Source organism: Mauremys reevesii, linkage group 9 (genome assembly GCF_016161935.1).
Source record: "Mauremys reevesii isolate NIE-2019 linkage group 9, ASM1616193v1, whole genome shotgun sequence".
In the NCBI taxonomy this organism is placed as follows: domain Eukaryota; kingdom Metazoa; phylum Chordata; order Testudines; family Geoemydidae; genus Mauremys; species Mauremys reevesii.
Window position 1 is genome coordinate 84,724,453 of NC_052631.1, and position 24,003 is coordinate 84,748,455.

The 24,003-nt window shown below is 46.6% G+C and overlaps 1 protein-coding gene and 1 long non-coding RNA gene across 6 annotated transcripts in view; one reads left to right on the top strand and one right to left on the bottom strand.

Moving 5' to 3' along the window:
* Positions 1-24,003, top strand: part of AMOT (angiomotin) — an 86,418-nt gene that overhangs the window by 38,353 nt on the left and 24,062 nt on the right. For all 5 annotated transcript variants that reach the window (XM_039488758.1, XM_039488759.1, XM_039488757.1 and 2 more), the window contains 6 exons: positions 122-283; positions 2,256-3,156; positions 10,153-10,609; positions 17,161-17,305; positions 19,171-19,263; positions 22,578-22,723. In XM_039488758.1, the coding sequence (XP_039344692.1) occupies positions 2,303-3,156; positions 10,153-10,609; positions 17,161-17,305; positions 19,171-19,263; positions 22,578-22,723 (1,695 nt within the window). In that variant the 5' untranslated portion in view covers positions 122-283; positions 2,256-2,302. The remainder of the gene's footprint in view (positions 1-121; positions 284-2,255; positions 3,157-10,152; positions 10,610-17,160; positions 17,306-19,170; positions 19,264-22,577; positions 22,724-24,003) is intronic.
* Positions 6,548-7,554, bottom strand: LOC120372061. Its single transcript, XR_005584720.1, has 2 exons — positions 7,255-7,554; positions 6,548-6,632 (listed from the first exon to the last, which is right to left on the bottom strand). It is a non-coding gene; the product is annotated as an uncharacterized LOC120372061 (long non-coding RNA).

The following is a 24,003-nucleotide window of genomic DNA, read 5'->3' on the forward strand; positions in this document are numbered from 1 at the left end:
AATCCTTAAGTTCGGGAAAAGTGGGGAGTAGGTGAAGGGTTAGGGAGCATGAAATATTGACCAAATTTTGTAACTCCTGGTGTCCTCCTAACTGCTGGTTAAAATGTTCTCTCTTTTTCAGAATTTGTTGAGGAGTGAAGAGAGCATCAAGTGATCCCAATTACTGAAGGGACTGAAACCATTTCTGAGTGGAGATTTTGGACTTGCAGGCGGAAGGCCAGGTGTCCCCTCATGTATCAGTACTGCTCCTCCTGACTGAGGAAGTCAAAGTGACGGAAATAAGGTACATGCCATAGTAGATATGATTTCAAAGAAGTGAAATTCCAGGGCATGGTTCAGTATCTGAATTCCCAGATTGTTGAAAAGGCTTTGTGGAATAGGGTGTGTTCTAATTTTTTCTCTAGCAGACTCTGAAGAAGAGCCTTCTCTCTTGACAGTACATCATAGGCAGTAGTTTGTGGCTGATATATCTACACTGTAAGTTGTCATGACAGAATAGAGAAGGCTGGATGGACGTGTAATTAAGCAGGGGCGGCTCTACAAAGTAGGCTGCCCCAAGCAGCGCGGAGCGCTGCGCCGCCGCCCCCCCCAGTCGCGTCCCCTCCTCCCCGCCCGCCGGGCATCTGGGGAGGCGCGGCATCGTGGAGCCTCCCGCCGGCCCGCCATGCGGCAGGTCGGAGCCCGGGGCGGGAGCGGGACCGCGCGGCCTGCGGCCGCGGAGCTCGAGCTCAGCGGAGCCGGGACGGACGGGCGCCGCCCGCCGCGCGCAGGTCGCAGAGGTCCGCCCGGTCGCTCGACCGGCTCCTGCCGCCGGGGCATGCGGCGAGCCCACTCAGCCCCCCCCCCTCCCCCCCAGCCCGCCGCCGGCGCTGGCGCGCCCCGCCCCCCCCCCCTGGCTGTAATTAAGACACATAATGAAGAAGACTTCAGAAGAGTCAGGAGACCTGGATTCTGTCCTGGACTCTGCCACAGTCTGTCACTTGGGGCAAACTATTTTTGCTCACACTTTCAAAAACGACTCTAGATTTTGGGTCATTTTGCATTGCATGCCCAATAAGGGACATGTTGGGCCTGGTTTTCAAAAGTGCTGAGTACTTGCAACTCTAATGGGCAACTCAGTGGCTTAGTCCCCTGTCTGACCACTTTGGCTCACTGACCATCGAGCCCTTACTTAGGGCTTGTCTACATTGATGCATCAGCGGTTGATTTAGTGGGTCTAGTGAAGACTTGCTAAATCTACTGCTGATCGCTCCCCCTTCCACTCCTGTACTCCACCTGATCAAGAAGAGTAAGGGGAGTTGACGGGAGAGTGTCTCCTGTCAATCTCGTATAGTGTGGACCCCGCAGTAAGTAGATCTAAGCGACGTCAATTTGAGTTACGCTATTCACGTGACTCAAATTGCGTAGCTTAGATTTACTTTTCCCTTTAGTGTAGACAAGGCCTTAGTTATGTACTCAACATTAATCTATGAACTTCGGAAATGACATTCACAATGTTTTTCCTTTCAAACTCAAACTCGAACTCAGAGTCTGGATTTTGTGGGCCTCAATCTGATGATTCCGCCTCTTCTCCAGTGCGCCCTCCCTCCCCCTGTAGTTGTGTGGTTGCAACTGATGTCATTTAGATGTCTAAATACTTTACTATGCCTGGATGTCAGGAAGTTAGATGTCTAAATGACATCACTTAAACCAGTATATAGTAGTGGGTGAAAAAGGGAGACTGGGCTTTAAAAATCTGCCCCCCAAACTACAGCTACTCTAAAAAATAACCATTTAGTCAGGTGTTCATTAGTTTACTTTAAATGACCCAAGTGATGGGGATTCTCCTTTTTCACTCTAAGCATATAACTTATTTGGTGTATCTCTTGTTTTCTTCTTAAATTTAACAGATTACGTGCTGAGTTCCCTATTCTCGTCTTGGTCCTTGTTTACGTGGCAAAAATGGGAACTGTAATTCACCATTGGCAGGGATGGGTACAGTGTAGACAGGGCTCAGTCATTTTTACCACCGTGTTGTGAATTGTAGGTCTCCTTTTTGCCAGTGATCAGCCTTCCCGTCCGTAGCCCTGCCGCCTGCAGTCAATGGAGTCTTCGCCACCGTTTTAGGCTGGTCCTTCCAGTGTTGGACAATCTTAATGACCCTCATTGTAATCCTTTATATCTAACTTATATTTTTCCTCAGTTTCAAGCCATTGGTCCTAAACGGTCCCTTCCATGGCCAATGAAGAGTTGCTAACCATGTCTCCTCTCCTTAGGTCAACGGCAGCTTTTGCATTCCACCCCAAAGGCACCACAGTTTGAGATGAGGAATTCAGAAGAGCAAACAGCTACGACAGTTTTACAGCGTCTGCTGCAGGAGCAGCTCCGATACGGAAACCCAAATGACAACCGCAACCTCCTTGCCTTACATCAACAAGCCACAGGAAATGCACCCCCTTTCAACAGCAGTGGGAGTCCAGGGTCTCAGAACGAAGGGCTGAGCACCCAGGACCATCAGCTTGTGACTCATGCTGCCCGCCAAGAGCCCCAGGGCCAGGAGATTCAAGTGGACAATAGCATCATGGAGAAGCAGCTCTCTCCAAGACTTCAGAACAGTGAAGACCTCCCAACGTACGAAGAAGCCAAAGTCCAGTCGCAGTATTTCAGGGGCCAGCCGCATGCTAGCGTTGGGGCAGCGTTTTATGTGACGGGGGTAACCAATCAAAAGATGAGGACTGAAGGGCGGCCTACGGTTCAGCGAGTGAACCCTGGGAAAGTCCATCAGGATGAAGGACTTAAGGACCTCAAGCAAGGACATGTTCGCTCTCTTAGTGAGAGGCTGATGCAGCTGTCGTTGGCCACTAGTGGTGTCAAGGCACACGCACCCGTCACGAGTGCTCCACTTTCCCCCCAGCAGCCAAATGACCTTTACAAAAACTCCGGTTCCAATGATTTCTATAAAAACTCAGTGCCCACGCCTCCCCAGCCGAATATGAAAGCGATAGAGCACCGGGGCCCTCCGCCAGAGTACCCTTACAAAAACATGTCCACCCCACCCATGAACTGCAAACCTCAGGACCCTGGACATTTCTATGGTGATCATCGCATGAGCCAGCAGAGTAGATCTGATGGGCCTATGATGAGATATCAGCATCCTCCTGAGTATGGATCAGTCAGGTAAGCAGCCCCTTAACTGCTTAGTCACCTTCCCGACTCGGTGGTTTTTATCTTTGTAGGAAGCAAAGAAGGGGCAAAACTCAGCCTCCCAATGCCAGTTGTGTTTGAACGAAGATCCCGTCTCTGTTTTGTTAGGCTATAGCTGTAGTATGGTAGGACTGTATCCCAGGTGTTAGGGGCCAAATTCCTTGTCGTAGTGGCCTAACGCTGTTTAAAATAAAGTTTGATCTTGCAGCATAGATGGGTCCATACTGAGTTTTATCCAGGTTCCTGAGCCATGCAACCACTCTGCTAAAAAGCCAAAGCTGTAGCATGATTCACTGTTGAAACATGCAGTCTCTTGCTGCCAGGCTAAGCCAGGCTTTAACTGGATCTGCCAGGACAATAGATTATTAGGGTATAAACCACACCTAAATGTTTTTATATGAGATCACTTAGGAAAGGGGAAAGTGCACCATCCCAGACTTGTTTGTTTAGCAGCCATTATTTTTTTCCTTGAATTAACTGAGATCCTGACCTGTTTTAGTTTGCTCTAGTTCAGGAGCTGGATCTGATCTGGGGTCAATACTGAATCCTGGGTGGGTGAATCAGATCAAGTTTATTAAACTGGAATGCAACCTGGCTCTAACCTACATTTTCTTTTGTCCTACCTAACTTTACGACCCAGCCCCGGGTGGATCAGATTTCTCTCTTAAACCAAGTGGAAACCCACTTAAAATGCTTCAAGCTAGTGGACATCAGTGTAATAATTTCTGCCTTGTTTTGTGGCTGGAAAATGCTCTAAAGCAGAAACATGAGGTCAGTGAAGTATTACAAAAGTAGGCGGGGGAGGTTGTGTGTATTTGTGTCTAAAGAGTGGGGTGGGAGAAAGAGGAGAGCCAATGTTTTTGGAATAGATTCAGAGCTCTGGAGAATCTGAATCTATGTGGATCCTTTCCAGCCCTATTGGAAGCTATTTTCAGGCTTCATTCGCCATTGTTTATGATCCGAAATGCTTTCTGCAGCAAACGGGCCTGGTGAGAAGGCCCTTTGATCTATCTACATAAATAATATATAAGCCAGGAAAGGAGGAGGCGGTTTTTTTTTGTTTGTTTTTTTTCCCAATGTGACTAATGACTGCAGAAGTTGGTTGCAAATGGTTCACAAAATCCATAGGCAAGGCCACAAATTGCTATGCAAGCTGAAAATGGCAAGAGACCTTTAACGATTATCCCTCACTGGGAATATTGTTTGTATCAGAGACTTAGCCTGTTTTCTGTGTACAAAGAGAGGCATTTGAAACCACACCAACAGCCTATTTGTCTGTATTGGTGGAGCCTGGGCACTAGAATGTATTCAGAGAGAAGGAGATTCAGCTGGCAAGTTTTCAGGTGTCGGGAAGCAACTTAAATTTGTCTTCAAAGCACTGTGCATCTACCGAGGTTATTTTTTAACCTGCATAGATGTACAGGGCAGAGGTTTCCTTTGGAAGCAACTGCTGAAATGGTGGAACAATTAGAAGACTAAACTGTTAACTCCTAATCCATAAATTACAGAGCAGCATAGCAAAACCCGTCCCCGCTCCCTCCTTAAACCTACTGTCATTAAAACAATAAACCTTCTGTGCTGCTAAAGGTGCAGCTGGGTAATGGACTGAGCATTTTAAAAGTACACAACTTTTAAAAGGGGGACATTTTCTGAGAGTCAGGGAAGGGCAGTGAATGGCTTTGCAGCCTCGTCTGGAATGCTAAAAATCTTCAAAATTCTCTCTTGTCCATGCACTGGGGCTCTTTATATTTGAAAACCCAAACGAATCCTGATAAATCATTTTTTTTAACTGCACATAAAGGAAATAAAGACCTTTCTTTCCTGCTGTTGAAACCACACCCACTTCTGAGGGTTTTCCCCCCTCATTGTTCAGTGGAATTTGAGGGCGACCTAACAACCCAGTTAAATGAAAACTGGTTGAGCAAGATAAACACTAGGGAATTCACAGCATTCTCATGATTCACTCTTTTGAGTCTGGGAAAAGAATGGTTGGTGTGGTAAGTTTAACCCACCAACTGCAAACTGTCTGCCTCACCTGCTTCTAGGTGGTGGTAGTTTGGGAACATGTGTACGTTCATAATGACATTGGATTCATGGAAATATCAGGCCAGCCAGGGATTCAGGCTGACACATCCATGTTATTACTTGGCACTTTTAGAAATTTTTAAAATAATTTAATACGAGTAAGATGAATGTGAAGCTTCACAGGCCTGATTCTCTCCCTAGTATCTGCCTGTTGCACTTCAGTGTTCATGATGAATAATTCAAGTTCCAGCCCCATTTAGGGCCTGATCCATCAGCTCGTGCGTGGGGGAATACTTCTGTTGCCCGCAGTGGGACTGCACTTGTGTATGAGTGCTGCAGAATTAGGCCCATAATTAGTATTTTTTCGGCATACTGTTTTCCCCTCTGCAGACTGAGCTGTGTCAAAATAGATGATAATCAGGTATGAATAGGAAGCAGAATGAAAATTCTTCAGTTAGATTTCAGCTGTCTGTCTGATCATGTGAAGACTGCTCACTTTGGTGGTTAATGTTTCCAAGTTTGGGACGGGAGAAGTTTGTAGGAGAAAGGGGAAGTATAACTGCTTGAGCATGAAGGGGAGACTGAGAGTTTTTAATGAACCAGGCACCTTCTCTGCTCTTTTTATTTCCACCTGGTGATTTTGTGCATTATGTGATGTGTGCAGTGCATGCAACATTCAGGGCTTCTAATGCAGGAATCTACATTGTTTTGCTTAGTGTTCTTATTACCATGTAGTATTTTCCAACGTCTCTGCCCTCACAGCTAAAATACCTACTTTCTGTTTTAGTGGGCAAAACCACAAATCCAAGTACGTAATCTGCACCGCTCCATGTTGTATGCTGCACAGAGATGCACCAGGGAGAGGAAAGGAAGCAGGAATTCTCTCAAGATGCAGTCTTGAAAGTGAAGAGGCCCCTTAGGAGTTGGTGTTCCCAATTTGGGAAACACTCGGTTTAAAATTATTGCTCTAATTTCTTCTGCAGTTGGAATTTCTGATGTCCCCATCCAGTATAGCTTGTTGCTCAGTTGTACACTGGAACAGATTTAATAGATAATATATATATTTATTTTACATAGATGGTGAGCTTTTTCTTGTGTGTTTGGATAATGTCTAGCATGTAGTGAGCAGAACTGTAAATAAAAAATATGTATTTTTAAACTGTGCATAAAATGTCAAGTTATGGATAGCCATTGTCTTTCACAGAGTGAAGGATTTGTTGAGTTGGTTAGTAACTTGCCAAACCCATTTGCTCAAAAATAATGAGTTGGGCCTCAAACATAATGAGATTGGCTTAAAAATCCTGAAGTGAAATACAAACAAACAAAACAAAAATCACAAAACGTTTTGGGTTCATTTTATTTGTCTTCTGGTTTCTGAGTCTCTGTGGTTCACTGAGGTCATATTCTCAAGCTCTTCTCCATACCTATGAGGGTTAGAAACATGCTATATTAATATAAGGTGACAGTTGTAATTCTCTCATTATCAGAAGAATCCAGGAGCTGGGGCTTTGAGAAAACCACCAACTACCACACGAGAAAATTGCAGGAGTTAACAACACTGAATAACAATAATTTGAACTCGTATATTGAACTTTGCAATTGAGGATTTCAGGGTGTTTTAAAAAGGTGATGGTATTACCCCCATTTTACAAGTGGGGAAAGTAAAGGCATTTAGTATTTGTGGCTTGCCCAAGATCAGACATCTAGCTAGTGTCAGAACTGGCAGTAGCACTAAGGAGTCCTGGTTCTCAGGTCAGTGCTGAAACCGACTAATTGTAAAAGGTGAGATGCAGTGTAGGTGAGCTCTGAGACTCTGGGTCTCTTGGCAATCTGGGAAATGTATTCTGTTTAGCAATAGCTCAGCTGTGGTTTTTCAATATCTACTTTTTTTTCCACTAAATTTTTTTTTTAATTATTACTGTTAGCATTTTCGTGCATGTATTCCTGATATCTCCCTTCAATACTTACCTGCTCCTTCTGCTTTTTCTTCACCTGCAATCAGGTGAAGAGGTGGAGAGAATAATACTCTTCCCAAACTTTACTCACCATTGCAGAGTAACAAAATACTTCCACTAAAATGATCTGTATTGAAGTAGTAAATAATGTTGACGTTTAAATGATCCTTCTTAGGCTTGCAGTGTTTGTTAACAAACCATTTAGATTAATGGAGGCATTTGACCTGTGTTGGTTATTGCTTCAGGCTGTCTGCTGCATACTCGGACAGAGAGTACATCAGTTCATGTCTGGAAGGTTTTCTTGGAAACATAAGGGTTGGAAACTTATTTATTTAAAATGTAAATTCATGCAGAAACTGATGGGACCACTGTCGGTCAACATAGTGCAGTGTTTGACATCATGGTCAGGTTATTATGGAAATGATTGACATCACACACAGGATTATGATGTCACTTTGGAATAAACTCCAGGAGCCAGTGAATTCTGAAGAAGCAAAAGTCTAACTTTTCATCTAACTTTCCTTGATGATTTAATAAAATAGCTCAAGATTAGCTTCATCTGCAGAATTTTTTCTAATTGGGATATTTGTTCAGAGGTTTCTGTGAGGCATTTGTGGCCATTTAAGGTGGAATGTTAGGGGCAGGTTCTCTTTTAGGGTTTATGGTTAGAGGAAAGGGTTGGGTGTCAGGAAGACTCAGGATTCCTCTCCTGGTTGAAACATTGACCTTCAGCAAGTCTCTTGACCTTTTTGCCTCAGTCTCCAATATTGGGTTTAAAAAAAAAGGGTATAAAGCAGTGACCTTCCAGTAGAGAAATAACCAGATGTTACATCTGAGCTGAACATTGCTGAGAAAATTAATTGCACATCTTCTCTTTTCTTTCCCCAATCCCTGAAAACCACATGCTGCATCTGATCTTTCCTAGGGAAATGCATTCATTGAAATAATGTTGCTAGCAAACGGTAAGGACCACAGTCATTAGAGGGTAGTAATGATATGGACAATAACCAGACCAGTACTTAGTGACAGTGAGTTGCCTCTCTGGCGGCGTTTGTTAGCCTGCTAGGGAATGTGAGAGCTAGAGTGGGGATTTCTACCCTATGTTCCTAGTAATGAGAGACAACAGATGTAACTTGTTCCATGTAAACAGGGGTGGCTTTGACCAGAAGAAGGCCGGTTAAAAGTAACAACCACATGTTGGATACAGTGGCATGCATTTATGTTAAATAAGGCATAGGACATGTAACCCGAGGTAGTATATCCCATGCAGAAGCTCAGAATATATGACCTCTAAAATATCTTGGTAACAAGATGTGATTAACGCAGATGTTTCCTCTTTGGATGTGTATGAAAAATTGATGCATGAGCGTTGTACAGTACAGGAAGGCGATTCTAAGTGCTCAAACATCCTCTGACAAATATTTCATGTAACCCTTTAGCTACTAATCCACCTAAGCACTTGCAATCATTAATTAATGTTTCACTGGATGGAATGGAAGGATGTGCCTGGGGAATTCTCTAGTGCAGCAGGTGTGTTCCACCTAACGTCCCTGGTACGTTCCGCAGAGAAGCCCAGCAGGTGTATTCCACTGGATGTACTTGGTACGTTCAGCAGTGCCGAGCAGCACAATAGGTGTCATTCCTCCTGGCCATACCTGATGCAGGGTTGCGAGTGCATTCCACCTGTGAATTTGAGCAGCAGCCAAAGGGTAAGAAGTTACAGCAGCAGAACAGGAATGTTTTACAGAATGAGAAATGCCAAATTTGCCCTGTACCAGGATAACTTTTAAGAAGGGATTGGACACTGTTTAGAGAACTAGACTGTTAAATAAAATGTGTCCTCAGAACTTCACCAAACTGAACTTTTTTTTAAAGGAGGTGGGCATATGTGCGTGGGAAATGTATGGTGGGATGGGGAGAGAGAGATCTCCTCAAGGTTCCTCATCTTTTGCTCCTTCCCACAACAGTATGAGAGTTTTTTCCCTCCAGGGCTGGCCGTGGCTCCCCAAGCAGGCTGACAGTGCTGTTCCACACATCAACCAGAGGGAGTCTCTGGAGGGAAGAGCTCTGACACTCCTTCCCCTAAGGCTGAACAGTCTATTAGATGTGTGAAGTGCTCAAGTGACAGCCGCCATCTTGACCAGTACACTGGGATGTGAGCTGGGGACCTCCAGAGCTGCATGCATGAGCTGCTACAGCTTGAGTTAAAGTTGTTTAGACGGGTCTGTAACAGACTCTTATCCTCTGCATATCGGGTACAGAGGTGATCTGTAAAATACCTGTTGTGCTGGGACTGAGGAAACCTCTAGACCCAAATTCTGATCCCAACTGTCAAGTTGGCTATCACCTCCTTTTAACTCTCTCCACTGGCAGTGCTGTGGCTCATTAGTAGGTATTTCAGTGTCCTTGAGCCAACTGCAGCTGGCACAGTAATAAACAAGACCATAGCCTGTTCCTTTTTAAATCTGTATCCTGAATTGCACAAGGATATTCTTTGTTGGCAGGACCTTTGCAACAGAGCCTGTGCAATTCAGTACAGGACTGGCTCAACTGTCCTTAGTTTAATATTTTACCCATGTAAAGTTAGTAAAAGTGTAAACACGTGCAATAGTTCTCCTCTTTCAACAGTGCAGATTTGATTTTTAATAAATATATTGCCAGTGTATTCTGAATTACAATAGCGCTATTCTGGAGTGGTTGACAGAGTGGATCTCAAGGTAGAGTCTTATGCCATCTCTGTACAAACGTACTCATGAGCTTAGGACAGTCGTTATGTTTGGGATTTTTTCCACACAGCTGGTAAATGGTTTTGAAGTGCTTCTTTACATGATTTTTCATACTTAACATATTTGCATTAAAGTCTTATGCATGGAACATCCTGCCAGTAGCAGCTGTTACATGTACTCGCATTCATCACCTTGCCGTACGGTTTGGTTGATGTGTGATGCTCTGCAGAACTTCAGCTGAATTTGCTCCTATTGTTTTACAGGCAAAACCCTGATCTACACCTGCAGTTACAGCAGAGACCCCCTCACCATCACAGCCCAACTTCCTCCTTAACGTCCTTGGGATCTTTGACCTTACTGCAGTCTCCACCACCATCCAGATTGTCTCCTTCCCAGCATCAGCAACCCCTGACTCCAAATCAGGGAGACCCATGCTTTCTACCGCGGACCCAGCAGCTGTTCCTGTCAAACCAGGTCCATCAGGGAGATTTCTACCGACTATGCCAGCCCGGTCTAGGCCAGCAGCAACAGCAGCAAGGAGATTCCTACATGTTAATGCCAAGAGCTCAGCAGATACCATCTCCTTATCAGCAGATGCAAGTAGATCCTTTTGCTATTGTTTCCAGGGCCCAGCAGATGGTGGAGATCCTGTCAGAGGAGAACCGATCCTTACGACAGGAGTTGGATGGGTGCTATGAGAAAGTGGCAAGGTTACAGAAGGTGGGTGTTGAATGGAACTGACCTTCTCCCCTGTCTAATATTCTCTGTAGTTAAAATGACAGCAAAACAAATGTGGGCTGGATGGTTCAGGACATGGGCGGTGCATGACGCTTCCCTTTGGGGAGGCTAGTGCTCTTTCCCACCTCCTCCACCTATGGTCCCGCCCACGCTCTGCCTCAGGCCCCACCCCGTCCCCACTCACTGGTCCCTCCTCTCCTTCCCCACCTCTGCTCGCACCCCCTCCCCACATTCCTCCTCCTACCAGAGCTCCACAATTCTCCCCGATTCCCCTGTATTGCCCCATCCTCCATGCAATGCACCCATTGCCCCCATGCCCATTCCATCTTGCTCCCTGCATCTCCCTCCACCTGCCTCCTGTCCCTTCACACATCCCTGTTTCCCTTTCAATCCCTGTGACGGGTTGGATCACAGAAACCCCCTTGGGAGCAGCCACCTGATGTGCCAAGACTACCTCTGCTCCTTGCTTTTCTTGCCAGCTCAGGACTCCAGCACCCTGTCTTGCTGAGCCAGACACTCCCGTCTGCTCCAGCAAAGACCCAGGGTCTGAATTACTTGCCCCAAAGCTGCAGGTTTACCTGAAAACAGCTCACAGAAGTGTGCTTGTCTTTAGCACCCAGATACCCAACTCCCAATGGGGTCTAAACCCAAATAAATCTGTTTTACCCTGTATAAAGCTTATGCAGGGTAAACTCATAAATTGTTTGCCCTCTATAACACTGATAGAGAGAGAGACACAGTTGTTTGCTCCCCCAGGTATTAATACATACTCTGAGTTAATTAATAAGTAAAAAGTGATTTTATCAAATATAGAAAGTAGGATTTAATTGGTTCCAAGCAGTAAGAGACAGAACAAGGTAAGTGACCAAGCAAAATAAAATAAAATGCGCAAATCTAAGTGTAATCAAACTAAATACAGATAAGATCCTCACCAGTTCCAGAATGCTCCACTCACACCCCCTGTAGATACTGTCATTTGTTCTAGTTTCTTTCAAGTAGAGAGAGAGAGAGTGAGAGTGTGTGTGTGTGTGTTTTCTCTCCTTCTTTAGCCAGCTGAAGACGAAATGGAGGGGTCTCCCAGGGGCTTAATACACTTTCTCTTGTCCTCCTCACCCTGTGTAGAATCCACTCACAAAATGGAGATTCGGAACCACATGGTTAAGTCACATGCCCATGCATGACTCAGGACTTGCAGGTAGCAGCCATTACCCACATGCTACTTTGAACATCCTCAGGTAGACTTCTTATGTGGATTGGAGTCTGCAAAGCTCTTTTGTCTGTTAAGTGCTTCCTGATTGAGCACTTAATTTGCACATTCCTTTCCCAAGAACTGACCAACTGTTCTAATTAAGGCTACTTAGAAATCAAGCAGTTATACAGCCAATGTTCATAACTTTGAACACACAAATGGTGCCTGCATACAACTGGGATGAACATAACCAGTAGGTCATAACCTTTACACAGGTATGTTACAATGGCATATGTAGCAAAACCCTATTCCAGTTATATCATACATACATTTATGAGCACCCTCCCCCCATAAAGCCTTATGGGGTACACTGTCACAATCCTCTCTTGCCCACACCCCCGAACAGCTGCTGTGCGGATTGCGCCTGCAAGAGATAAACGGGGCTGCCCTGCTTCCAAGCACACTGAGTGCAATATAAGCCCCATAAACGGAGAAGGCTCAAGAATACCACTTAGAAAAGCAGCAGCAACTTTTCCTTTAGCTTCAGAGCAAGGGGGTTTGGTGGAGGAAATTAAAGTCTCCTCAGGAAAACTGATACCTAGGAGTAATCTCTTCAGTTAGAGTCTTCTCCCCTAACCCAATAAAGCCACTGTCCTAATAGATATGGGGGGTGTTGGGCGGAGCGGTAAAATTGTGAGAAAGGAACATTATTGGTTTCTTGCTTTAAATGGCACAGGAAGGGTAATTGTGCACAAATACTGCACTGCGCTGTCCAAGCCGTTAGTGCTCTGATCTCGTAGCAAGTAATGAGGACCACTCAGATGGTAGGGAGGCGGGCAGGCATGTGCAAGACTGCGCTGACTGTGCAGAGGAGCGGCATGCACGTCTGCAGGTACAGCTGAGGCTGCGAGGCGAGGGGCATGCAAGTAACCCCATGTGTGCGCAGAAGGAGCACAGTGCTCCCTTGCAGCTGCACGCTGTCCCTTCTTTGTTCCCGCACATGTCACTGTCCCAGCCCTCAGCACACCGCGGGCTGGCTTCACGCACCCTGCAGAGAATGGGAGCTGGCCTGGAGGCAGCTTTCCTGGCCACAAGGGAGGGAATCACAGTGAGCCCAGCCTGGGGCCAAACCCTCCCCCTGCAGCCAGGGTAGAACCAGGAGAGGGGTGTGTGTGTCTCTGTCTGTCTGTCTGTCTTTTACCTTCCATCCAAGCGGTGCCCTCCCTGGGGGCAGGGGTTGGGCCCAAGGAAGGGGTGCCCTAGCTAGGCTGAGGTCTCTGCACTGGGAGAGGCTCCTGGGGAGCAACAGGAATGTTACTGCTCAAGATTCACCTCTACCAGCTGCAGCCATGGCTCAGGGGTCCCCAGCAGGGGCAGCTCCAGGGCTCAGGGACCTGGCAAGGAGCCTGTGATCCCGAGTCACTGCACACAACAGGGTGGGAGTGCGAGTCACAATCACTTCCTGCTACTGCTGCCCCGGAGGCAGGGAGTCCAGCCATTCTTCCCAACCAGCTCCTCCTGGGTCCTAGCGAGGCGCCAATCCCATTGCACTGCAGCCCCCCTGCCCTGGAACCTGCCCCTTGGGGCGCCATGTCCTCTGGGCAGGGGCAGCTTCATCTCCCCACATTAAGGGGGCATGGTGCACAGAGGCCAGTGTACCTGTCTGAGGACAGAAAGGTGTCCAGATCCTGGGGAAGGGGTACTGTCACTGGCAGCGGGGAGGCCACTGGGGAGGAGAAGAGCAGCCAGGCAGCGGTGGGCAGGTTGGAGCTGCCTCTCAGCTTCATATGCACTATGCAGCTTCCGGGGCTGCCTCAGCCACCCCAGAACCTGCATAGCACGTAATAAAAACGTCCTCCTGCGGATGTGGAAACCGGCAACTGAGGGTCCTGGCCCATTAGATCCGCTGCTCGTGGGTCCGGGGATTGGTTATCTGTTCTGTAGCCTTTCATCTCCATACCCAGTTTGGAACCTGCCCATGTTGGTAGTGCCTAAGCGTTATCATCTGCTGGCGTTTTGTTGATCTACGTGTGATGAGTTGGTGGCCTCATTTCTGCACCTAGCAGACGATTGTGCCTGTTCCAGTTGCCAATAAGGGTGCGAATCTCAGAGAGGCGGGTTGCTTGACTGATTAGCTCAGTTACTTAAAGCCAGTGCTAATAACATGGAGGCTGCAGCTGGTATGATCTTCCTGTTAGATCTGGAGAAGGCTTAGGAATTATAATGGTGGGTTCTCCAGAAATACCTGAGAGTACATAGGCCAGAGACTAAGTCAGTCATGGGGACTGAACTACCTTTTTGCCCCTGGAAATGGTCCCACCAAAGCTACCTGACAGGGCATTGTGAGAGAAGCTTGCACAGCTGCTATCCATGCTGTGTATACCCCGAGCTGTGGGTAAATAAAGAAGTTTGGACCTACAGGGCTGTCAAGCCAGCTCTTCTCTCTGCCACTATAAATCTGCTTAAATCCCCAACATAACACAAGTCACGTGGAATTCTAGTAGCCTCACTGTTGCTTTATACAGCAGGGATTGGCAGAGTACGAGAGACAGCCCTCGCCATCACACTGCCACGTATGGATTTTATAATTCCTAAAAGAAGTGTCGGTAGTGTGTGTTTGTAGTTGTGCTCGCCTGATAGACAAACAAAGATAAATTGCTTGTTGGTTACTGAATTCCCCAGCGGTTAGAACCTGCAGCTGGTCAGTCAGCTCTCCCTTTACCCTGCAGATGTAGAGAGAAGGTGAGCACTGGCTGCAGTTCAGGACTCTGCAAACCTCTTTTTGGGCCGTGAACTGCACTTTGGCCCCTGAACAGCCTGCAAGGCCCTTGAAGTGTCTGGCTGTTGTAACTCTTACCTACTTCTTGTTTCTTGCACCATGTCTGAGTTCCTGTGTTCGCTGTTTCTGCCCACGGGTGCTTATTCCCAACATGACTTCTGCCCAGGTTGGGTTGTTCGGTTTTAGGGAGGTTCCAGTGAGGGAAGTGTTTTAGTGAAGTGTTTGACAGCTTCCTGATAACAAGGGATAAAGGAATTCTCTTTCCTCCCCTCCCCCACCCCTCCAATCAACTTCTTGCCCAGGGAGGTCTGCTGAGGTCTGCGGTTTGGTGGATTGTTAATGCCAAAGTGAGATTAACATGTCCTGCCTGCTTTGGAGAACTGGAAATGCATTGGCTTCTGTCTCTGGTGAGCAGTTCCCTGCTTAGACATCAAACCAAGAGGCTGTACAGTGAGAGGGGATGGGGAAAGCCATATTTTACTGTTTAAATGACTGTGGCTTCAAGACACTGTACATTGAAATTAAATGGCGACTAACCAAATAGTCTGGTTTCTTCTCAGAGCTCTGTCTCCTAGGCTGTGGCTACACTACACAACTTTTAGCACAGGGGTTGGCAAACTTTTTGGTCCGAAGGCCACATCTGGGATTAGAAACTGTATGGCGGGCCATGAATGCTCACAAAATTAGGGTTGGGGTGCGGGCTCTGGAGTGGGGCTAGGGATGAGGAGTTTGGGGTGTAGGAGGCTGCTCTGGGCTGGGACTGAGGGGTTTGGAGGGCAGGAGGGGGATCACGGCTGCGGCAGGGGTGTTGGAAGGGGTGCAGGTTCTGGCTGGGGGTGCGGGCTCTGGGGTGGGGCTGGGATCAAGGGGTTTGGAGAGTGGGATCAGGGCTGGGGCAGGGGGTGGGGACATGGGGAAAGGCTCAGGGGTGCAGGTACTGAGCGGCGCTTACCTGAAGCGGCTCCCGGAAGCAGCGGCATGTCCCTTCTCCGGCTCCTACGTGAAGGCACGGCCAGGCGGCTCTGCACGCTGCCCCGTCCGCAGGCACCGCCCCTGCAGCTCCCATTGGAGCACATAGGAGCCAGAGTGGGGCCATGCCAAGGCTTCCAGGAGCTGCGTGGTGCGGCCTCTGACCCTGCACCCTGTCTAGAGTGGGGCCGAGTCGTGTGGTGCGGTCCCGGGCCCAGCGTCCCGGCCAGAGCAGGGCCACCCCAGACCAAGCACCCCAGCCAGAGTGCCGGAGCGGGGCCAAGCCTCATGGTCCAGCCCCCAACCCAGCACCCCAGCTGGAGCACCAGAACGGGGCAGCCCTGGACCCAGCGCCCTGGCTGGAGCAGGGCTGAGCTGCGTGGTCTGGCCCTCGACCCAGCACCCCAGCTGGGGCAGGGCCTAGCTGTATGGTCTGGCCCCCAACTCAGCGCCCCAGCCGGAGTGGGCTGGTTAAAATGGCTTGTGGGCGGATGTGGCCCGTGGGCCATAGTTTGCCCACCCCTGTTTTAGCGGCACAGCTGTGCCGCTAAAAGCCACAGTGTAGCTGCTGTTTGTCGGCAGGAGAGCGCTCTCCTGTCAACAAAAACCTTCCACCCCCCCATGAGTGGCAGCGACTTTGTTGGCAGGTGCTCCTGCCAACAAAGTGCTGTACATACCAGTGCGTTTCATCAGTAAAATTTTTGTCGTCTGGGGTGTGATTTTTTTAACACCCCGAACAACAAAAGTTTTGCGGACAAAGTGCCACTGTAGACATGCCCTTAGCGGATAGGATACTAGAGTGGGAGTCAGGAGACCTGCGCTGTGTTCTCTGCTCTGCCACTGGCTTGCTGGGGGACCTTGGGCAAGTCACGTCACTGCTCTGTGCCTCCATTTCCCCATCTGTAAAATGCGGATAAGGATACTGACCTCCATTGTCAATCTCTTGGAGATCTACTGATGAAAACACTATCTATGAGTTGGGTATTGTTGTTGTTTATTAATTAGGTTGAAGATTTGTAAGTAGAACATACAAAATAGAAGGGTTTAGTACCTGCTGTGGATTGTTATCCCATAAATAAATACAAATCTGCAAAGCACATGAGTAATTTACAGTTTGGTATTAATATTTTTAAATATAATTTTATTTATCCATTTTGCTTGTTCTTTGGCTTTATTTTTTTTCCCGTCTGCATCAAAGTCCTTCTGTGAAATTGCTTTTTGACCAAGCTCATGGTGGGTAGTTGTGCCCCTGGTCCCAGGCTCCAGCATCAACACCTGCAAAAGGGCATTTCTGTCTTTTCAAGTAACTGTTTCCATGCACTGACTGTTGTAATCAAGAGCAAGGGCCTGGAAGACAGGACTCCAGCTCTTTATGTCTAGCTGTGCTACTGACTCCCTGTGTGACCTGTGGTACGTCACAACTGCTTTGTGTTGCACTTTTACCCACCTGTACCATGGCTGTAATACTTTCCTGCACTCGAGGCTTAATAAATCTTTGTTCAATAAAGCTCTTTGAGAACCTCAGAAGAAAGATGCTACCTAAGTGCCAGGCATTGTTAATGCTAAAGGAGATGGATGCTTTCATTTGCTCTGCAGCTGGAAACAGAAATTCAGCAAGTTTCGGAAGCATATAAAAACCTGGAGAAGTCCTCCTCTAAGCGGGATGCCCTGGAAAAGGCTATGAGAAATAAGCTGGAAGGAGAAATTCGTAGGCTTCATGATTTCAACAGGGATTTGAGAGGTAAAACATTAAAAATGTCTATTTAAATAAATTCTTTTATACCGGTCTGTTTTCCTTTGTGATTCCCTTGTTATGGCTGATCCGCTTACGGAGCATGACGTGATACTCCAGGTATTCTCAACTGTCTAGTGTTGTCAGCAGAGTGCTGGGAGTGTAGAAAGGTGAGGTTCGGTTGATTACTGCAATATCTAACTTCCAGCCTGTTAATCATTAAGGAAACAGAAAGATAGTGACAAGCCAAAACTCTATCCCAGGATATAATTCTGGGGCTATTTCTCACGTTGTATTCTAAAAACATTTTATTCAAGTGCCAGTGTGAAACTGTGGATGCTGACATTCATGTCCTGTCCAGTGACCCCTTTGCACTTAACATTCCTTATCAATCCAGGCAGCTCTTCCTGCAGACTCCCCTTTCCCTTCCAGGGCAAGATGTTGTCTGTGTTTCCTTAGTAGTGTCTGGCTCTTGGTAAGAAGTTGCAGCTGTACCGTGGCTGGAATCGAGGCTGTCAGCAAATGGTGTTCAAGCCTAGATTGGCAATGGTTAAGCATTTAATTTTCAAAGGGAGAAAACGGCTTGTGATTTTAGAAACATAAACTCTGAATAGTTTTAACTAGTTCAGCCTTTTCTATAAAAGCTTTCTGGTTCCCCTGTGTGTTATCTGCTGTCGCTGTCCTCATGGTCTCTAACCATTTGAAGCCAGGCGACTTGGGAGAATGGGAAATAGTTTGTCTTGGTCTAAAGTCACGGAGGGTATGTCTACACTGTTGTTTTAAAAACCCACATCAGAGCCTGGGTTGCATCTCGAGCTGGAGCTTGGGTTCTGAAGGCTTCCCTAGGCTTCGGAACCTGAGCTCAAACCTCTACACGGCTGGTTTTAGTGCTGTAGCACGAGACTGAGACTCATCGGTGTAGGTTTTAAAATGCATAGTGCCCAGTACCACAGCGGAGGGTGACATACAGAAGCTTGTAATAAATAAACTAACCTCTTTTCCCAGCAAATCAGACATCATAAGCAATTAATATACTTGTCCTAAGACTGATACAGCCTTTTGTCTGCTCTGCTGTTTCAAGAGACAAATGTTGATACACTTACTATTAGGGCTGTTCATTTTTCTGGAAAGTTGGGTAATCAGAGATCAGGCCACTAGAGCTTATAGTTTTCCAACTTCTGCCCAGAAGATTTAGTGGAGGATTGCGAGAGAATTACATAGCATTGCGGAAGTTAATTTTAAAAAATGATATCCTTTCTTATAGGTGTTTGGAGCCATCCTGTGTTACTTAAAAGAAAACTATATCCCTGGGATAAAATTCCATAGGATGGTTCAACACACTTGTGATTTTTTTTTAACTTTTCTAAACTCTTACATGTTATAGATCTTTAGTGAGACAAGGTGGGTGAGGTGATCTGAGAGAGAGACCTGAGGAGGAACTCAGTGTAAGCTTGAAAGTTATCTCTCTCCCCAACAGAAGTTGGTCCAATAAAAGATATTATCTCACCCACCCAGTCTCTCTAATATCCTGGGACCAACACAGCTACAACAACACTGCAGTGCAGCATAGATTTTTAGAGTAATTTCTATAGAATTCTGTTAGCTTCATCCCCCATTGAATTCTCTAAAATATTCCCCAAGAGTATTGTAGATAGAAATATTTCATCAGCATCTGTACGTGTTGCAAAAGCAACTGCCCCTTCAGTTTCTGATCCAGCCTTTTGTTTCAGATTGTTTAGAACCAGGAGTCCTTTGCATAGAACTTGTTTTTACACATGTCCAGAGTAGCTGCAACTCACTTAGTGATTCTAAGAGCATTTCTGAAAGTTTTTCATTCTCTTGTTGTTTCTCCTCTTCAAAAAAAAATTCTGCAGAGCGTATGGAGACAGCCAACAAGCAGCTTGCTGAGAAGGAATTTGAGGGATCTGAGGACAATCGGAAAACCATCTCTCAGCTCTTTGCACAAAGTGAGTCAGTGGTTTACTGTGGTCTAGGAAAAATGTGCCATTCAGGCTGGGAAAAATCCTCCACTCAGGCGGTGTCATGTACTCCATATCAGTCTGTCTTGTCATGCACTCAGATATTAGTGTGATGTAGGGCACATTAGAGAGTCTCTGAAACTACCAGTGCAAGAAGTTGTTGAATTCAGGTTTCTCCTTCTGTCAGTACATAAAATACATCTGCTAACCTACATACACAAAGCAACCTGCTTATAGGGTAAATCCTATCAACTGGGTGGTGAGGGTCCTTAACGTCAGTGTGCTTCCATGCAAAGGGTGGAATTCTGATACCTCACATGGGCAAGGGCTTGGAAGGAGGTGAGGGCAGACGAGGAGCTAAGTTGAGATCCAGGGCTGTGGATCCCCCAGCTATTTCCCAGACAGTTGGTCATTGGCATGATCAGTTTAGCAAAGATGCTGGCAGGGAGAACTTTCAGTCTAAAAGAATAAAAAGGAGGAGCTCTGCCTTTATTCTGCTGGGCTGGGCTGGGCAGCGATACCCAAGGGTCATGACTTATGTCCAGAGCAGTGGATCCATCACAGGGCAAACCAAAATTGCAGGTGTGAAATTTTGCCTTTCCCCGTACTGAAATATCTTGAGGCTTATGGCAGTGAGTCAACTTTCCTCCTAATTCCATGGTGCACTCCACCCTTCTGACAATGCTTGCTTCTTTCCAGTTGTGTTATATAATGCGTTTTAAAAAAAAAGAGAGAGAGAGATAAAATTGCAAAATAAAGAGGATTTGCTGTGGTGCAATACACTCTGCTTCTCCTTCTTTGCAGAGTTGAAATCCCTCCCTTGTGCTGTCCTCAGTCTACCTCTGTTCACTTAGCCGTTCATGTTGTGAGTATGCGGCTTTGAAGTCACAGGGCTTAGCTGTCCATGTAAATCCCTGAAGATGGTATTGGGAAGTCTACTTAGTTGTGAGATCAGTTTAAAAAACAAACTAAACTAGATTAATAGATGTTGAGATAAAAGTACAAGAGGAGAGAAATGCTGTGTTTTATTGCTTGATATATAGAGGTGTAGCTCATGTGAGATGTCTGGTCTGCATAAATTGTACAGGCTGGATCCTGTTCTCACTGAAGTCAGCAGCAAAACTGCCATTGACTTTGGGAGCAGAATTGGGCCCTGTATGTGTGAATATGTAGGTTACAATCCTCCAGGCTGTGATTTAAACCTGCAGTACCGGCTGGTGCAATCCTTGGGCTGTAGGAAAGAATTACCTATGGAAGGGCAGGTGGTGTTGCTGCCACCTATTGTCCCACTTGTTTCTGCCTGCAGAAGCCAGCTTAAGGTTGCAATCGGGGCTCCATAACAGCCTCACTTTAGAGGCTGCGCCCACGGGGAATGTGCTGCATTGGCATGCTTCTTCTTGGCTGCCCTGGCCGTGCTCCCTCCCTGCCACAGCAACCTTTTTTTGGGCTGCTCTGGTCCCCTCACAGAAGGGAGTTTGTAGCTGCTCTATGCTGCTAACACCCCACACTTGGCTCTTTTCTGGTGGAAGAATGGGAACCGCTCTGCACCTGTAGATATATTTATACGCTGGTGTACACCACACACTGTCTATACTGACAGCTAAGGGCTGGCATCTGTTTTTCAAAAACTTCCACTGCTTGTCCTCATTCCTTTGCCTGGGACGTTAGTTTTTGGAATGCAGTTTCTCTGGTGTCCTCAGTGCCGAATGCAGATTGCTGCAGGGGTGCATTCTGAAGTTGAATTAATGTTACCGGTGCAAGTTATTGGCTTCTGCTGAGGACTTCAGTGACTCTGCAGAAAGCATGTCCGCTCAGCACTCTTGCTTTGCTCATTTATAGGGTTGCTTTACACGCTTGCATTATATTTCCCCTGGCCCTGATTTTGTCCTGTTTACTACTTCTGTGAATGAACGTGCAGTGTAACTGCACGGATTCTGAGGCATTCGTGAAGTTCAGCTCTTGACGGATGGCAACCTAACTGGAGCAGTCAGTGAGCATGGAGTAGATTCCAGTCGATCTTGTCTTGACTAGGCTGTTTCCATGGTAGGATGACAGTGTGTGCATTTGCTTCTGGCATTTGTGGGGGTGTGCACATCTGGACACCACCCATTGTCCAGCTGAGACACCAGTAGCTTGGCTTGGGTTCTCACAGTATGAATTGGACCTGCTGAGGTTAGAATTGACTGCGAAGGGAAATACAGTCAGGACTGAAACAAACACTTTAGAGGGCAGAGGAAGCAAACGTGTAAAAATTATACCAATAGCCCAAGTGAATCTGCTTCCGGAAAAGATTTAAAAACCTGAAGTCCAAGCTTGCCGTCTGTGTGCCTCATCGCTAGCAGCGTTATCTGAGCCAACTAATCCCTGCATCAAGAGATGAGACACCATCAAATAGCAATGGTAAATATGAAAGCCAAACAATTTAATAGATTTTAAGGCCAGAAAGGACCATTATGATCTTCTAGTCTGACCTCCTGTGCAACACAGGCTTCAGAACCTCACCCGGTAATTCCTGCATCAAGCATCAGTTCTTCATCCAATGTAAACAACTGGCAGGTGCATACAGTGCTGGCAAATGGTGCCAGGTGATGCCTTACAGGGTGAATTCCTTATGTAACCAAAGCACGGGTACAATTGGACCAGTGACAGTGCAGGCCAACGTGCCCCAGTCCCCACCAGGGGTGTCACTTTTAAGGGCGACAGAGAAGAGATGAGCATTCATTGCTCATTCATTTCCTGGCCCCTCTGAAAATGCCAGCAAAAGGGGGCTGCTGGGGTGGGGCTTCAGTAGTGAAGACACTTGCCCTTCAGGAACTGAAATGAGGTCAGTGAGCTGCCATGGTATTTATTTATATTTCTGTATTTACAGATTAATTTTAAAATGTGCTCATCACAGAACAGGGAGTCACAAAAGCAAAGGTTACATTCTGGCCCTAAGCCGGACAGCTCCCCTTTGCACCCCTGCCATCACCCAGCCAGCAAGCAGTGATGTTACCAGGTTAGCTTGTTTTCTGATTTTAAACCAATGAGCTAGACATAAAAGGTGCTCCGTCCTCTTAGCCGTCTATCTAATCAGGGTAAGATCAACGACCTAATTTAACATATTTTTCTCGGCAATCCATTATTTCTGTCCCTCTGTATGTAGACAGATGTCTGCCCTTTGCCGTCTTTGGAGAGCAAGCAGCTGTCAGCAAAGACCCCCTCCTTCTTGATCACTGGTAGAATTTAGGGCAATGCCCCACTCCTGGAAGTCTGTCAAGGAAAGCTCCATCCATTTTACATTTCCCACGTTATTTCTATAGATAAAGAAACGCAGAGGGAGAAGGAGAAACTGGAGATAGAACTAGCTGCTGCACGCTCCAACAATGAGGATCAGCGAAGGCACATTGAGATCCGTGATCAGGCCTTAAACAATGCTCAGGCCAAGGTGGTGAAACTGGAGGAAGAGGTAAGGTCAGTGGTAGAGAGAAATTGGAGTAGCTCCAGGTACTTGTTAACAAAAGTGAATGTGTCAGTGATTTGCCTTTTACAAACTAGGTAGGAAATCTGCCATCTTTAAAGCTGTTTGTATCTGTTCAGCTTGTGTCGGTTAATTAAATTGGTGCAAAAACAGAGTGTATATAAGTCATAAGCCCGTATTTCCTTTAAGGGCTTTCATCCTTTGAGCAGCAACATTTCATTTTCCTCCTGTTTTAAATGATGATAAAGATGGGCTTGAACTGAAACCTCAAATCCAAACACCCCCAGAATTTTGGGGGAACTCAGGTCAGGATGGGCTTTTAACTAATAGTGAATAAACTCCGCTCACCCCGTTGTCCACTAACTCTATGGTGGTGTTCTGGTACAGAGCTACGCTGATCACTTTGTATTCCTTACTCATATTGCACTGGGTGGAGTTGAAGAGGAGTTAATAAAGGCAAACAGTTTTTAAAGCATAATTTGAATTAACAATTTTTTTTTTAATAAGCAAAGAATCGACATTCTGTTTCCCAGTGGAAACACGCCCGTGTTATTAAAACCCCCCATGATGATTGGCAAATGGCAGTATTGGCAGACTGTTACAATCCCATTTATACAGTGCTGCTTGGTCGGTGTACATCCCCTTATCATTTGTGTGTGTGCCAGCCAAAAGGAACTACAGACTAAAGTACAATATAAACAGGAGCCATGCACGTGCTATGTGGTTGTTGCAGTGGAATGGGAGGGTTTTCAGGCTCTTCTCAGAGGAGAGGATTGACATGTCTGAGACAGAAGGTAGGAAGATGCAAGTAGTTGAAGCAATCACAGTGGGATGTCTGGGGAAAGACTTTGGCAAATTCTAGAGTTGTGGGAGGAGAAGAGGGCAGAGAGAGAGATGGATGAGGAGTCATTTGGAGAAATGGAACGTCAGCTTTACACCGAATTAGAGAGGTTAAGGATTGAGTGGATATGGATTATGAACTCCCCTCTGAACACACGAGGGGTTCTTGCACGTTAGGGTTGAAGTGCCTGTGTGCGGGGAGCTGGCCCTGCTGCTGCCTGTTCTGGAGGTAAGCAGAGTTCACCTGTTGACCTTTAGCATCTTTCACCAGCACAATGTCACACTAATGCTGCAGAATATTTGAGCTGCTCCAGATATAGTGCTGGGCACAGCTGTGTGGGAGACTTGGCTTTGCTCCTCAAGATACCAGAGGAAGTGGGCCTGAGACGGGGTGGGGACTTTCTGAAGCTGGAGGACTGAGAGGTTGT